This window comes from Oryx dammah, unplaced genomic scaffold (assembly GCF_014754425.2).
Source record: "Oryx dammah isolate SB20612 unplaced genomic scaffold, SCBI_Odam_1.1 HiC_scaffold_4, whole genome shotgun sequence".
NCBI classification, from domain to species: domain Eukaryota; kingdom Metazoa; phylum Chordata; class Mammalia; order Artiodactyla; family Bovidae; genus Oryx; species Oryx dammah.
Window position 1 is genome coordinate 38335730 of NW_024070188.1, and position 16842 is coordinate 38352571.

Below are 16842 nucleotides of genomic sequence, written 5' to 3' on the forward strand. Positions count from 1 at the left end.
CCAGTTTCAGCGCTTGGGAGCTGAGGTCAGTGGCAGCCACAAGTTTGACGGCTGTGGGCTGAACACGCTACACAAGTTCGCTTATCAGCTCTCGGCTCCCCTGCTCCATTCCTTGGCCCTCCCCGTTTCCCCACCCCTTCTCCCACAAAAGCGACAAACAGGAAAAGGCCCAGTTATCTACTTCACAGGCAGCTTATCCTTTTTCCCTCCCCAGTTTTCCTGCAGTTGCCTCCTCTGCCCTCTTCTCTTGGGGCTCCTTCTTCCACGATTGCCTCCATCAAGCAGAAAACCGTGTCCTGGGCCCAACTTTGCAGAGACAAACGGAAAAGCTGCTCGGGCAGAAAGCTAGGAAGGAGATTCATTGCCCCCGGACCCTCGACCCTTAGTCACCTCTGTGCCGCATGGCATCTATGCCCGGGCCAAGCACGCCCCCCGGAGAGACCTCGCCAACTCAGCGCGACTACAAACAACTTCCCCGGGGGCGGCGGTCGCACCCCGGGCATCTGCCCTCGTTCTCCTGACCATCAGATCTCCTCTGGCCAGATAACCAGATCTACCCGTCGTCTACCCTCCCTCGGCCTCCCAGGATCTGCCTGGACAAGGAGTGTGCTGGAATGGCCCAGAAGGTCTGGGCTGTTCAACCTCCCCCTAAAGGGTTGGGGCGTCCGAGCCTCTGGAGCCTCAGAGAATCTCCATCTCTGGCGAAAACACTTAGAGGTAGGTCTTCATCCCTCAGCGAAGGCTGGGGCTGGAATCGGGAGAAAGCGAGGCTCCTCTCCCTTCGGTCCCCCAACCGCCCAGCCGGCGGGGGATGAGGGGAGCAATCCAGGACTACCTTTCCAAGCTGGGCTCTCCGAGGTGGGGGGCGCGCGGCCGGGCTGCGGTGTCTCCCGGGCGCCCAGCCGAGACCCGCGCGCAGGACACTAGCCCGCCTGACTCAGTCGCTGTAACGACTTGGAAGGAATATTGTTAGGAGAGCAAATGAACAAACACAAAGTTGGTAATGTCAAATCATTCCCTCCAGAATCCAGCGCTGTGGAACACAAAATTCCTCGGACGGGATGAGATTTCTTAAGAGGAGGACGGAGGACTCCCAACACTCTCCACAAGGATTTGCCCAAACAGTAGAGCCCAGTAATTCACAATGGCTGATTTTACAAGCCCGCAAGAAACTTTTTCTTTTTCCCACTCTGCTGCCAAACTTTGGCCATATTTAGTTGTGCGTGGGTTTTTTCTTTCTTTCTTTTTAAACAACAAACCCAGAGGAAACACTGATGGGAGGAAAAATACATGCTCCAAATCAAAATGGATGCAGATTCAAATTTACTCCACCGCGAGGTTTCCTATCGCCGTCGTTCTGCACACTGAGAGTTAATCGTATACAATTTATAACAATCAAAATCCCCTCCATATTACTCAGATGGGGTCCAAGTGCTCCCCTGTCTTTCTGAAATCAGTGACAAGTGAGTCTTTGTGGGGCATTTATTTTCTTCTTTTCTCTAGATGACAGCTTCTCATTCTGAGAGCAGAGAGCTGTTTGCTGCCAGCTACACACCACCCCAGAGCCCAGGCTCCTCATCCGCGAGGCGTATGGAAGTCCCCCCCACCCCAATCCCAGACAAAGAGCTATAAAAACTCAGAAAAGACGTGGAAGAAATGAAGTTTAAGATATAGATGCACTTTTACTGATGTATTAAATAACATTTAAGACATTAAAAAAAGTAATACATCTTCATGTTATCAACAACCAGAATTCTGGGAACAATGAGAGAGGCCAGGGTTGTTTTGATGCGACATGATATTGTGTTTAAAACCTCTAATAGCTAAGCCAAGCAGAGTTGTTATTATGGTAAAGGGAAAGAACTACATGATAAAGTTAATTAACTTTTTTCTTAAAAAAAAAAAGGGAGGAAACATATTTCCTAGCTTCCCACCAAACACAAGAACAATGTGAAAATATTTTGATTTTTCTTTATCTCCATAACCAAGCAAAGCCTTAAATAAAACTAAAAAGCCATTTTCTGGCCCTCTGTACTCACATCTATATAAGGGGCATTGAAATAAGTCTGGCTTAAGTTCTACAAAGGTGAGCAAGTTCATTCCATAATTTGCTAGTTAAGTGGCAAGCCCCTGCCACTTGTGCATTATTCCCCATCCTGAATCAAGTGGTGATAGGTACCAGGAGCCTTGGTTCTCTCCTACCACCATCTGTCCCCTGTGAAGAGACTATGCATCATTGAAAAAGTAAACTTCCTGGAACAGGGAAAACATTTGTTTAAAATTTAGCTGTAGGTCTCATTTAGTCATGTTGTCAAGATTTGTCCATAGTACTTCAAGATGCATCTTTTTCTTTCATTTTAAATAAACACTGTCCCTTTTGCCTCACTGAGATATACAAGCAGACCCCAAAAAACACTTATACCTTTGACCTTCCCTTCACCATCCTTCTTCCTTTTTCTGTATAAGCTCCCGTTCTTTCCTTCATTCTTTACCTTGTCTAAGAATTTAATAGAATCTAGAACTGAGTTCTATAAACTGATTGAAAAATCAACAAAGACAAATCACAGAGAACAGTGATAAAAAGATCATTTCTCTCACCCTGCAATCCAGCACTATCCAAGTCTCTGCTTCCACAGTAAGGCAAATGAAAGGCAAATGAATGCAGCATATAGACACACAAGGGCAGGTACCTGTGCGTTCACATACCATCCTCCCCCGCCCCCCCACCCCCCCGCCATTGTTGCTGTTGCATCTTTTTATTAGTTGCTTTTGGAGAAATAAAATGATAGAAAGATGAGTGCCTTTATTAAAGCCATTTCACCAGAAAATTTTGCCAACCAGTGTGGCTCCCTCGGTAGGAGCTGGAAGGGAAGGAGAATATTGCTATTGTTGTTGCATCTGAAATATATAGGAGGTAACTTCGTGGGAACCGAGAATATTTAGAAGTGCCAAGCATAATATTATTTATGGCCATTCCCTCCAGCTGACCATCGCATAACTCTCCCACAGGATTGTTTCTTCCCCATCTTACACCATAAATTTTAAAAGGAAACAGAGGAACTCTTTCAGGATGGCTGTATTCTGCGTTATTGTCTTTAGGAAAATGAACGGGTTGGTCATGGCTAGTCAGCATTTTAGGGATGACTGCCCCACAGATTTCTCTCAGTGGCAATGATGGAGTTTTTCATCTTAGCATGCCATACACTCCCCAAAAGGGCATCAAAAACTGCCAGAGTAGTTCTAGAGTCGGAATGGCAGGCATGGGTCAAAACCATGGCGTGTCCGTTTAACACGTGACAGTTTCCAGTCAGTAGCCCCTGTGGCTAAGAACAAAAAACACCTTCTCAAGGTCCACTCAAATGCCCTGCAGAGGGCACATGCTGCTTGTTTTCTGCCTACAATGGAGGGGGATATTGACCCAGAACTCAAATCTATAGCCAGCTTAAACATTTTACCCATCAACATGACTGCGGTCACAAAATACTTCTTCTTTCTGTCACTTCTCTTTCAGACTATTGATAAGATCATTTGGCTGAATCTGTTTGGGACCTGGGTATTATTGACTAGAAGTTAGAAAAGATGATCAGATGTAATAAGCCCAGAAACTACCTTTCAAATGAGCATATATACTTAAACCACTGTTCCAAGGAGGGTTTTAAATACATCAGCAAACTTGTAAACTAATGCAACACTGCTGTATTTCTCACTAACCTTAAAACTGATTTTGGTTAAGTGTGATGTTCCCTCTAAGACTATCTGAAACAATATTATTCACATCCCAATCTTGAGTCTCTCCCATATGTTCTTTTCTTTTTCTTTTATTTCCTGTTTCAGATCCTGTTTGCTTGGCTGATGAGAAATAGACACTACTGTATAAACCATTGCAAATCCCATCTTTTTCTGTAAGCCTGAAAGGAAAAACATATAGCACCTACCTCTAATCACCTGGCAAACACACATAGTGCATATTGCCAGAAGCATTCTTTGTTGAAAGATAGTTGTTAATCATGAAAAAGAATAACTCTCTTAACTAACCCTTGCTCTTCTGTAGGTCCCAAATTATGTGAGGACATGTGGGTAAAAGATCAAAGTTCACCTAGTTCCATGGATGCTCTCCAAAAAAGCACAATCAGATAAGGTAAAGCTAACCTAGAAGGAAGATGCAGGGACACTGCAGATATATCAGGGGACAAATATCTCTTTGTCAGACCATGAAATGGAAACAAATTGAAGCTCAAACCCAGTGACCATTTCAATGAAATGCTACAGGCATAGTACCTTCAAGGTTTGGGACCAATAGTTTTTGCAAAGAAAAGTGAACCAGAAGAGTAACTGCTCTTAAAAAAAAAAAAAAAAAAAGCTCCTGAAAGTTATAAACATGAAATCTGGCAGTATATGCATAAAATTTATTCCAAAACTTCATGAAGTATAAAGGAAGGGAAGTGTTTACACACAACTCAACTCAGTCAGTATAAGGTCTAGGGTTTCCCCCCCTTAAAACTTGGCACTATTTTTAAAATAAAATAAAGATATTTCAATAATTAGAACAAACTACGAAGATATTGTGCATTTCTGTTTTATGTAGATAATAAAATATTACTTTAACATAAATATATAAGGATCTCTGCGTTTTTATTTTCCCCACAAGCACAACCAAATGTACCCAAACAAAGTATTTTTAAAGAGACTGAACAAAAAAAATTACATCCCATATAGATTTTGCTTACCTACTCATTTAAAGCTACAGAAAAACAGTTTCCAGAACCTTTTTGCTTTAAAAGAAATAAATATACATTGAGGCAGGCCACTTAAAAATGATATGAAAATATTTCCCTGGGTAGCATTTAAAAAAAAGAAAATAGACAAAGAAACATTTAAACTATTTCTGCATTTCAAAAGACAGATATTAAACATATATACATAGTGGTAAGGTTCAGTGGTAACTTTCATCTTAGTAAACCTATGAGAGTTAGAGGCTACAGACACATCCCCTGAACTCCAGCTTCTGACCTTACCCACTTGGTAATAAGAATTTGAAAATTCATTTCCTCCCTTTACCATTGGCTCTATGCCCTGCTCTGGATTGCTTCTATAAAGGCCAGTTCCCACACCTCAGGAACAGGCGGCATGATGCACCCCCAAGGAGCTCCATGCCATCTCCTTGAGACCTTCACTGGGGGAAATGAAATACAGGCAAATAAATATGCCCATTTATAAGCCATCATTTATCTTGCAAAAACACTAAAAATGAAACAATCACAGGTGTTTGAAAAGACAATATAAAGCATAGTTCCTAAAACCTTAACTACTGTTTGCAATGCTAATTTGATGCTGAACCATCATTTTCTGATAGTGAGAATTTAATTTTTTAAAATAAAAATTTGTCTAAGACCTAACCAGGAAAAAAAAGCCCCAAACTTTTAAGATGAATACAAAGTATTTTCCCTTTTAGCGCCCTTTTGTGCTGATTATTTAATATTTTAACTGATCACAGTTTAATGGTATTTATTTTCAGTAAAGTTACAAGTTATTGTTTTTTTTTTCCCACTTACACTTCTCGGTAGAGTCTTTTGTTAAGGGAGTCAATCATTTTCCATCAAGATATGGTCAAAAAAAAAAAAAACGCACTTAAAACTGTTAACAAAGGGAGAGTAGGAAGGATTGAAAATAACATTGTTTTCCTATACTTCATTTGGCTTCTTTAGTAAAAGAGGGGGGAAAGCTGTCCAAGTCAAACTGGTATTTTCTGTAATAAATTACATACGAATAGGGTGTGGGACCTTATATATGATTTGATAAACAAATGAGCTAGTGAAGACAAAAGTCAGCCTAGAGTGGAGATATTCTCTGTAGGCATGTGGGTATTTTGTGTGCTAAGAATCATAGTCTATGCATACACCATTAAGTTCCCAGATTATTTTATGTTAAAAAAAAGCTATTAGAGGAACAAAGTTTAACTGCTGCTGTCAGCACAAATAATTCCTCATAATTAAGTTATTAAAACTGAAGGCAAAGAACTGAGCGGTGGTGTCTGAAGATATATATTTCCCTTGTTCCTTTCAAGGTGCCACTTTCCTTCTGTTGGACAACTCTGAAAATATATTTAACCTCGGCATTTCCTCTGAGCTCTTTCACAATGGGCCCCGCCTGATAAAATGAAGCAATCAGTCACTCACTATCGATTTCGCTTTTTCTCCCCTCCACAACCTCCCCCAGAAACACTGCCTGAAAATGAAGTTTACTTTGTGGCTGGTCACTGAAACCAATGCTTCACTTTCATTTTTGTATTCCAAACAGGATTCTTGCCTTGAATAAAGCGGGTAGAACATGCCCATTTCCTGAAAGCAGAGAATTATTTATTTTGTATGAAGTCGATCGGGTTTGCTTTGGTAAAAGGAGTAAATAAACGTTATCCTAATGTAAGGAGACGGGATCTGAAGGTAACCAAAGTTCACAAACAGTAAGAATAAGGAGGGGTAACACAAGAGCATCAGAAATGGAGAGTGGCCAAAAGCTGGCTTCAACTCTCTCCCAGGAATCAAACCAAACCCAACCCGGCAATTTCAAAATTAACGGTGGGAGAAAGAAAAAACATGCTCGTGAATTTATTCATGTAAACTTCAATTTTCCTGCAGTGCAAATTTATGTGGTTAAGTTTTGCCTACATCAAAGAACGTGTGTATTTTTCCCTCTTTCCTGATGGGGATCCACATTGAATAAACACAGCAGCATGTGCCAACACCGAGCATCAGGAGCTGTGTTTTGTATTTACTACGGTTTGGTGGATTTTTTTTTTTCCTTTTTGGTAATTTATTTAGTTTTGCCAGGTATTTAACTCAGTGCTCGCCATCTCTCTCTCTCTCTCTTTCTGTCTCTCTCTCTCACATACACACACATACACACACTCTGCTCACTCTCTCTAGGAGACACTCCACTCCATTGCCTGGGTACTAGTCTGTAAAGGTCAAAACATATCATTACACCTGCTACCGTTTAAAGGATAGTCCAGTGCCTTAGTTGTTTTCCTTATTATTATTTTTTTCTTTTTAAGGGACGAGGAAATAATAATTAAAAAGAAAATAACAATCAGAAGTTAGAGAGGGAACAAGGGGGTCGGGAAAGGGCCGCGGACCAAAGGGGAGGGGGAGCCCCGCGCTCTGCCCCTCCCCCTCCCGCTCGAGTTCACTGGACGGGTGTCTGCACCCCATGGTGTGGTGGCGTGTCCCTACTCCCCCCGTACACATCCTCGGCGCCCGGCAGAGTCCCTCCGGGAGGGGTCATCCTTTTCTCTTTCTGTCTCCTGTTACAAAACCAAACTCTCACCACCTCCTTCTCCAGCTGTAAGCTGTCCGCGAGGGAGGTGATCTCCTGGGCCGAGGGCTTGGGGCATTTGAGGAAATGGCTCTCCAGAGCCCCCTTGACGCTCACCTCGATGGAGGTCCGCTTTTTCCTCTTGCGCCCCTGCGCTGCGATCTTGTCTATGCTCGTGGGGCTGCCCGAGGACGAGTCCGCCTCCTCCAACCACTTGTTCAACAAAGGCTTCAGCTTGCACATGTTCTTGAAGCTCAGCTGCAGGGCCTCAAACCTGCAGATGGTGGTCTGCGAGAACACGTTGCCGTACAGGGTGCCCAGCGCCAGCCCCACGTCCGCTTGGGTAAATCCCAGTTTGATCCGCCGCTGCTTGAACTGCTTGGCGAACTGCTCCAGGTCATCCGAGGTCGGCGTGTCCTCATCCGAGTGCGGGTCGTGGTGCGCGCCCGGGTGGCCGGGCGGGCCCTGCGGGGGCGGCGGGGGCGGTGGCTGCTGGTGCGCGTGCGAGTGCGGGTGCGGGTGGTGGTCCGCGTGGTGCGGTTCGTCGTGCGCGTCCCGCAGGCCGTGGTGGTGCAGCCCCGCCGGCTGCCCGCCGGCGCCCAGCATGCCGTTCACGGTGAAGCTGGGCTGCGAGTAGAGCAAGCCGCCGTTGGACGCTCCCATGGAGGGCGGGAGGTGCGCCGCAGCCGCTGCGCTCCGCCATGCCCCGGGCCCCGGGTGGTGGTTGGCGGCGTGGTGCACCAGATGCGGTGGCCGCTGCTGCTGCTGTTGCTGCTGCTGCTGCTGCTGTTGTTGTTGTTGTTGCTGCTGCTGCTGCAGGGTGCCCGGCCCGTGCAGCTCGTCTCCTCGGCCGCCCTGCTGTACCACCACCGAGGGCTTGATGTCCGGCTGGCCCAGGGGGCTGGTGGACCAGGGGGAGCCGTCGCCGCCGCCCCCGCCGCCACCCCCTCCCCCGCCGCCGCCGCCACCGCCCCCGCCGCCGCCGCCGTGGGACAGCGCGGTGATCCACTGGTGAGCGTGGCTGAGCGGGTGCCCGTTGCTCTGCAGCGCGCCGTAGTCGCCCTGCACCAGGCTCTGCGCCTCGCGGTAGCCCCCCGCGCCCTGCTGCATGCCGCCCGGCGGCTCGGTGTGCACGATGGAGGCGCTGGAGGTGAGCAGGCTGTAGTGGTTAGACGCTGCGGTCGCCATGACTCTCGGAGCCGGACTGAGCGCTCCGGTTAAAGGAGCCGCGCATTTGACAGTTACTTTTTCGCCTCGGGCTCCTCTCCTCGCTCGCTTTCCGTCCCTCTCCTCTCTCTCTCTCCCCGCCAGCAGGCAGCTCCGACGCCCGCTCCGACGCCTTCTGTGGCTGCTCCTGCTATTACTGCCGCCGCCGCCGCCTCCCGCCCGCCCGCCCGCCCGCCCTCGCTCTCTTTCTCCTCCTCTCCCTCCTTGCTCTCGCTCACTCTCCGACTAGCTCAGCGCTCCCCCCTCTCCCTGCTCTCTCCAGCTCTCTCCCGCTCTCTTGGCAGCGCCGGCTCGCAGCGGCACGCGCCTGGGCCCCGCCCCCTCCACCCCCTCCCATTGGCTCCGCGCCCTTTGATTTACGTGGATACCGCTAGCAACCTCCCAGGCCGGCGCCACTGATTGGCGCAGAGATGCCCCCTCCTCCTCCCCCCCTCCCGGGCGCGGAGTCCTTTTAGCTGTTCTCTGATTCCACCCCCCCGCCCCATTCAGATTCTCAGAGTTCTCACCTCCCCTTCTCCCCCACCCCCGGCCTCCTCCGACCCTCTTGGATGGGCCCGCCCCCCATCTGTCTCCGGAGCAGACGCGCCTGGCGGTCCGGGCGGAGAAGTGGCGGGGGGCGGGGGCGCCCCGGCCTTCTATCGACCACAGCCACTTGCAAGACTTGGGTGGCGGTGGGGGGGGGGCGGGGTGTCGGTCCACTTTCTTCTCCCAATAGGGCGGGAGAAGCAGTGAAGAAAGAGGAAGAGAAAGGCTGAGTCCCAACAAGCCAGGGGGAGTCCGACTTTTATTCACCTTGGGACATACACACACATACACCCCAACGTCTAATACCTAGAGCCAGAAGTCAGGCTACACCGCCTCCCCCCTCACACACACACGTTGAAGTCTCCTTTCACCAACTGTTAGAATTTCAGTGCCCATGTGCCTCTTGCTCCAGGGTGTGACACTTTTGCCTCCCCAAAGGTGCTTTTATTCGCCTCCCCCCACCCCGCTAGCGCCAGATCTCTTCCTTTCAGGTTCCAGACCCGATGGTCTTCCAGCACCTCGGGGTGAGGACCCCATTAAAGGCAGGCTCCACCGGCGCCTCGGTTTGTAAGAGTCTACTTGTTCAGGAGCGGAGGAGTTGCCTGTTCTGACAGCGCAGCGGACTGGACTGAAAACAAAACAAAACTCTAAAAGTCTCTGACACATTCAAACACTGGGGGCGCGCACAGGTTTGAGTTTAGAGAAAACTAGGATCCTACTCGGGTAGCCCTTCAGTTTGTGACAGGAGCGCTGTCAAGGGGGTGTTCGGCCTCCGGATAAGGGGCAGGGAGGCACCAACGGCGGCTTCGACTGCGTGAGCGCTTCTCCGTGTTCCTGGAGATTTTGGATGCAACTTTTCCCGCTAGCTGCTTCGAAAGAGAGGAAGAGCGAGTGAAGGAAAATGGGCTGTACTAGGGGAACCTTCCGGATCCTAAACTTCGGCGGACGCCAGCGGGTGGGGTGGTCTAACTCAGCTGCCAGGCGCTCACTGGCGAACCTGTCTGCTTAGCCTTCAGTAGAGAACTCCGGAGCGAGATTGCGGGACCCTGCACCGGCAGTACGTTTCTACCCAACGCGAGCGTGTCGCGCCGTCAGCGCCGCAGCCACCCGGAGCAGGTGCCTGCCGCCGCTTTCGGAGCCTGCTAGCAAGGGTAGAAGGATCCGGCGCAGGCCGGTGCTGGAGCAGCGGAACCACCACGCACGCTCGAGTGTACCGCGCGAATACTGCAAAGCGAATCAGAAGTTGCTGCCCTGGAAGGGGGTGGAAAACCCAACCACAGGGAAAGTGAATTGCGTCCCCACCTCTCATCCTCCGCCCTCCAACCCTCCGTGGTCGCCCTTAGCGCTGGCGTTGCCGGCGATCGTGGGTTTGTGAGGAAAGCCAAATCAACGCTCAAGGGGAGCACTTTGGGGCCTCCGAGCATCTTAATCTAGACAGCAAAGTGGAACGGGCCAGAGAATTCATCATGACTAACGAGGAGCGGAGGTCTTTGGGGAGTGGCTGAGCTGTTTATAAATCACCGCGTTGAGCACTCGCCCGGGCAAGGCGCTTTGGCGGAGAATTTCCACGTGCCCTGTGTTTATGAGCGTGTGTGGGGGAGAGAGAGAGAAATGGTTAGGGGAGGGGCGAGCCCACAGGCCGCCAACCGAACGGACCTGCATCCCCCCACGCGCGCACCCGCGCGGCGAGGCGAGGACACACACCTTCTGGCGCTGGGTTCTCGCGCAAGCGCGGAGCCATTCTGGCCGCGCGCCTGGGGGCTGCTAGGAATCCCGTAACTTTGCCCGGCTAGGAAAAAATGAAAAAGTCCAAGCCTGGAAGCGCGCAGACTCGGCCGCTGGCGCCCGCTGCTGCTCGACCGGGAGTAAAGGGGCTGGGCTGGGGGCAGGACAGCCTCCCTCAGCAGCGCCTCCGTGTCCCCAGAGCTGGGCGCCTGGCTCTCCTGGGGCTTTGGGAGCGCATGGGCCACTCGCCAACCGCGTCCTGGCCCAACCCGCCGCGCCTCTTTTCATCACCTCCACCCCCCCGCTACCCCCGGCCGCCGGCTGTCCTCCTCCCCAACCGCTCGGCTGGGAGACCTCGGAGCTCCCACAGATGGAAGGATCCAGCCGCCGGGAAGGGCCGCGTCCGGCTGCTGAACAGCTCGCCTCCTCCCCCTTCCGGGGCAGGTGTCTGCTTTTCTCTGGATTTGATTTCTCATTTCTCAAGGGACAAGGCCCTTTACAGCCGGTGGGGGTGAAACACTCGAGGGAAGAAAAAGGTTTCCAATCTCCGAGGGAACCGAGGCGGCCAGACTCGGAGTCAGTTTAAAATTTCTCCCAACACACACCCTCCTCTCCTTCTGCCTCCCTTCCCCCAGTTTCAGGCTTTGGGCGCTGGGGTTTTGGGTGGGGGAGCAAGAATAGGCTGCATGTGTACATCCAAACTTCCTGTCTGCAGCGGGACTTCACTGACGATGACTGCTCGGAGATTCATCCCATGCTGACGTCCCAGCTCTCCACTCCACCCCCCTTCCCCCACCTTCGCTTCATTTCGCTGGCAGGCAACGGAGCCGAAACATTCCCAACAGGGTAAGCCGGGTGGTTCTACTCGATTAATGCACCCAATAAATCCCCGGGAGTACACAAAGCACTGCCCTACCCTTGGGCCTCAGCCTCTGCACCCCACCCCCACCTCCGCAGCCTGGCCAATCAGCGGGCGGGCTGGGCTGGGCGCGCACAGTGTCTCTGGGTACCACCTCCCCCGCGCCATCCCCTCCTCTCCGCCTGTCGCCGGAGGCCCGGTTGGCGCGAACGCCGGGTCCTGAGTACCTCGGCTTCCAGTCCGCCTCCCGGCGAGGCCCCTTCCTGGGGCTCCAGGAACCTCAGAGATTTTAGATCCCCGATGAGGGGTTTTTGGTCCTCCCTTCCTTTCCTCCCACCGTCGTGGGCGCCTTTCTTTGCGGCTGACACCACCGGAGCAGAGTCCACGCGTCTCCCTGCATTTCTCCACCCTCATAAAAGCACGTTGAAAGTGTCTCGGGGAGACACCTCCAGGTTTTGATTCAGCTCATTCCCTTTCACTGTTCAAAGCACTGTTCAAATACAGAGGCTGCTTACGTCGACATGGAGAGGATTTCAAACAAACCTAAAATGCTTTGAACTGACAAGGTGTCTTGATATCTCCCTCACTCCAGTACAGTTCCCCGAGATCACTGGCTAGGACAATGGCTGAGCAAGCGGTTCACGCGGGCCTCGCAGCCTCCTTGGCTGACTGCTAGGTCCCCCGGGCCCCTTCCATGAGAACAAGCTCCAGGCGTCCTGAGCAACCTCGCCAGCCCATGCCCTTCCTCTAGGTCCCAGCAAGGGCTCTGCTGAGTCGGTATCCTGACCTGGACTGGTCTGAGGAATTGCTGCGGACTTCGTACTGCACTACTTGGAGAGAAAATAACTCAGAGAATCCGAGCTAAACCAAAAAGACAGATATTTATCCCCACATTTTCACACTTCTCAAAAGCGTGAGCCAGACCTGGGTCTTGGTAGTGCCCATCACCTTGACCAGAATCTCCCAAAGTCTTCACATGAGTAACACTAATGATATCAATCTGTACACTCTAATTTGAACTCTATTTTAACTTCATCTAGTAAACACACACCATATGTAAAATATCATTTATTGTATTTCTCCATACCAGGTCTTGGCAGAAAAACCACCATAATCACTCCTAAACATTGAGCTGAAAGGATGCAGTTATTAAAATAGAGGTGAGATGGTATTTATTCATTTGATAGATCTTAATTTATTTCTTACTGATGTTTTAATAGTTTTATGATAATGGAAATCAGGAAACAAAGGGAATTTTCTTCCAAGGTGGCAGCTGGTTTGAACTTGGATAAAATTACCTACTGGGATTTCCTTTTTAATATATCCACCTTGGAGGATTCCAAGTCCCTTCTCTCTCTCTCTCCTTTCTCCCTTATCCCAGTCATTGTATTCCTGGACTTTCTGCTCTTCTGCTAATATCCAGGAGCTGTTTGAGAGCTTCATTTAAATGGAACTTCTTTGCTAAGGGCCTACAGAATGTCAAAACTGAGGTTTCTACTTTAGAGCTTCAGCTTTAAACAACCAATCCACACAAAGAGGCAGCTGGCTCCTTTAATGAAACCCTCCTTAGAGCTTGAAGACTTACAGGCTTAGAGATGCATTTGTAAGAAGCAAGAAAAATGCATTTCCAAGCTGCCAGTTCTTGTGAGACACAATAAACATTTACTTTTAAGAAGAACAGAAATTAATATCTTTAATTATGCAGCACAATGTCTTCCCCATTAAAAAAATTCTACATAGATTTATATGTTATTGTGTATATATACATTTTACAAGTTTCTAAATGTGCATCCATCTCCATGTCATAAACGGTTTTGAAGAAGGAAAAGTTTTCTGAAAGTTGAAACACCCATTCTTCATATTCTTGCCAAATCTGTGTTTGTCCATGTCTCACATATGGATGATTCTATTTTATCTTTACTACTGTGTAAACCAGTAAGATGTAATGTTCTAAGTTCAGTATTTTAAAATGAAATTATTTGAATTTGTGGATATTAATCTGTTTCTCCTTTTCTTCAAGTTCTCAATCTCATCATTAAAAGTGACCCCCCACCTTTGTAGTCCACAAGTGACTATTTTATAGACAAGCACGGCTTGGCTTGAAGACTTCTAAAACCGTATCACGCAGGCAGTCTAGCTATTTCAAGGATTACTTTGAGTAATTTATCAAAGGAAGTCTGCTAAATTTTGAGTGGTGAATATGAGGCCTTACAGGGGAGAGAGCATAAAGGACACATTCCATCAGTGTACAAGGCAAATTCTATTTGGCATTAATACAGCTTGTTTATACCAAAATAGCGGGGAGACAACATGAGGGGATTGGTGGCTCTTAGTAATCTTTCTGAAATTTCCTTTTCAAAGGACTAACACTCTATGACTTCCTAACAATGAAGCCTGAAGGTGTTTCCCACCCTTATCCCTTGCCCTAAAGCAGAAGGAAATGACAACTTTTTAATAGATAAAAGTAATTTCAACAGAAACCTCCTTCCCTCCAAAGCTTTTGGAGATAGTACCGAGATTAAGCTCTTGCCACAGTCCTTTCTCTTTCTTATCTTTTGGGGCACAGTCTGAGAAGCAGAAGGAGGGGCCAAAAGCACCCCCACACACCTGTGCACAGGCGCAGGGGAAGAGTATCCTCAGCTACTTTATGGGTGATGTGTCCAAGATTTAGGGCTGGGTTTCCATCACTGGGGGAAACAAGGCTGCATTTAGTTGAAGACTTCATTTTTCTTATCCTGGTTGGACAGAGTATGAATACAAATCCCCGCTAAAGTGTAAGAATGCACTAAGTCCTATTGTTAGTGTCCTGGTGGATTGAGCAAAGTTTTTCTTGTGTACAGTTGACCACAGCAATAATAGCTGTGGACTGGGACCTTCTTCTAGATCTCTGAGTTTCAAAACTGTCATTCTAGGCACTTTGGGGCTTAGTGAAACTAGAGATGACTGTTTTTTAAAAGACTGGTTTCCAGAATGTGGGTCCTGGGAATGCAGAGGCTGGCATTGTCTGGAAGAAGACTCAGAAAAAAGGAGCCTTAGGTTGGAGCAATGAGACCATCTCACCCCTCTGGTCTTTGCTGCGAGTTTTGATGGTAATCTGGGGCAGCTGGATCCCAGCATTAAATGCAAAAATAGGAAAACAGGACAGGCAGAGTCACAGGCCTGATCATATTGACGCCCTAGGTCAGAGGAAGAGAATAATGAATAGGCGAGGAGCTCGTGGAAGGGAACTTAATTAACCTTAGGAGAGTGAAAGAAAAGTCAGAGATCAAGCCTAGGCCCGTGGTTTAGGATGCTTATATTTACGTGAATGTGCGGGGTGGAGGAGTAGCCTGTTTCGTGCATTATAGTAACCTTTTTTAAAAAAAACACTGAAAGAAGCTGGAGTTTGTGCCCCTCAGGGCCATCCAACCACCCACACGATCTCGCGGAAAACTCCGCGGTGGGATCCCGCGTACTCCGCCGGGAGGCAGTGTGTCCGGACCTCGGCCTGCGTGGGGCGTAAGCCCGGGTAGGGAGAACGGGCGGCGGCGTCCGGGCGCCCCGGCCTGACCTCCCGGGGGTACCGCTAGGGAACGCCGCGAGCTGGGGGTGGGGGCGTTCCCGGCCACCGAGCCACTGAGCTCCTAGGCAGGTCCTGGCTGCGATCCGGGGGAGGAAGGCGAGGGCGAGAAGCGGGAGGCCCGGCCATTGTCCAGGGAGGGCGCATTTTTGTCCGGATGCTGCTGGTTGCTATAGCGAGGAGGGAAATCCAAACAGAAGGGCTCAGTTCGCCTCCCTCGGGCCTGGGAGCAGCGTTCTCTCCTCTCAGCCAAAATAAAAGTGCCGCCCGGGGCCTGGCACTCCTTCCCCGGAGAGCTGACAGCGGGCTCGAGAAGAGGGGCCGGGAGGATCCGGGCACCGAACGAGGGGAGGGGGTATCCAGCCTAGCAGGGAACAGCCAAGCAGATTACTGCTGGAGCGGGCGGACGCGCCACACACACACTCTCTCTCCCTACACTTTCCCTGCCATATTTTATTTAGGAAAACTCTTACAACCCTCTCAAACTCGAGAGACGTTTCGATGGGTGAAACCCCCTCCTTGCTTAGACCTGGTGGGAGCGTCTCAGCGCTGGAAGCGCCGTCGGAGGAGAGAGACCTGCGCACGACCGCGACGCTGTACCGGGAAGGAGCGGTGACACCAGAGGCAGAATGAGCTGTTTGTTATGAGTTTAAAAATCACCCAAAGGGAAATTTTACTGGAAAGGCGTATAGATGCAAATTTTTACGTTAAAAAGAGACTCTTATTTTGCAATAGTGTTCTTTCTTCCTTTTCTGTTTTTCTTATCTTACTATTCAACTTTGAACACAGTGTGTGAAGGGAGGGTTACAATAAAGGCTCCTTACGATTTGGCTTATAATTTCTCCAACCGCAAAACTTAGGACAACTAGGGGAAAACAGCACTATTTAATTAATTATGATCTGTTAGTTTTAGAAGATTTTGAGTTGGTATTTTTTAAAGGAGAGAATATTCGTTTATTCTAGGCGTGGCAAAAAGTTATGATTTTGTTTGTGGGGACAAGTTATCTATGCCAGGAGGAAATCAGATAGCAAAAACTTAAAAAAAAAAATCAATTCTCTTACTCTGCTGTGACTTTTACATTCTCTTTCTTCTCTCTGTGTCTGCCTCTTGCCTAGAAACTGTCTGAAAATCCAGAGAGAAAACTTTTATTTGGCTGGAGGAAGCCATTTGAAAAGCATAACAAGAGAAGTTCTCTCCCTTTCCGACTTAAATTATATCCTTTCCTTCTAAGTGACAAGTCTCTGAAAAAAAAAAAGTTGAGACAACTTTGTAAGAAGTTCCTTAATTCATAGTAATATTCACATTTTTGAAAATGCTTGAAAGAAATCATGTTAATTAAGAGAACATTTGCAGTAATTTGGTGATAATTATCAGAATCGCCACATATTCGCAGAGGCTTGAACAATTCGTGTTCGGAGAAAAGCAAAACACATTATTTTAATAGTCTGATATGCAAACTATGGACCGTTCAATTACGTGGCTTAATAATGCATACATGATGCGATCTTGTTACTGGGATGGGAAGGTCTGCGGTGAGTCACTCCTAAGACCAAGTGTGCTCTCACATCCAGTAAAATCCATTGCCATGGATCAGGGGCCCCTGCCAAACTGCATCTAAGAGAATAAAAATTAATG

General features: G+C 48.8%; 1 protein-coding gene and 1 long non-coding RNA gene across 2 annotated transcripts; one reads left to right on the forward strand and one right to left on the reverse strand.

The window, feature by feature from the left end:
- Positions 1–6798: 6798 nt before the first annotated feature.
- Positions 6799–8914, reverse strand: POU3F2 (POU class 3 homeobox 2). The gene has a single exon (XM_040239143.1). The coding sequence runs from the start codon at positions 8497–8499 to the stop codon at positions 7183–7185; it is 1317 nt and encodes a 438-aa protein (XP_040095077.1). The 5' UTR covers positions 8500–8914; the 3' UTR covers positions 6799–7182.
- Positions 8915–11313: 2399 nt separating this feature from the next.
- On the forward strand, positions 11314–15917 carry LOC120862965. Its single transcript, XR_005720890.1, has 3 exons — positions 11314–11634; positions 12738–12807; positions 15668–15917. It is a non-coding gene; the product is annotated as an uncharacterized LOC120862965 (long non-coding RNA).
- The last annotated feature ends 925 nt before the right edge of the window (positions 15918–16842 follow it).

Bases quoted from the DNA above. Each gene is read 5' to 3' on its own strand.
- POU3F2 (XM_040239143.1), bottom strand. From the start codon at position 8,499: ATGGCGACCGCAGCGTCTAACCACTACAGCCTGCTCACCTCCAGCGCC.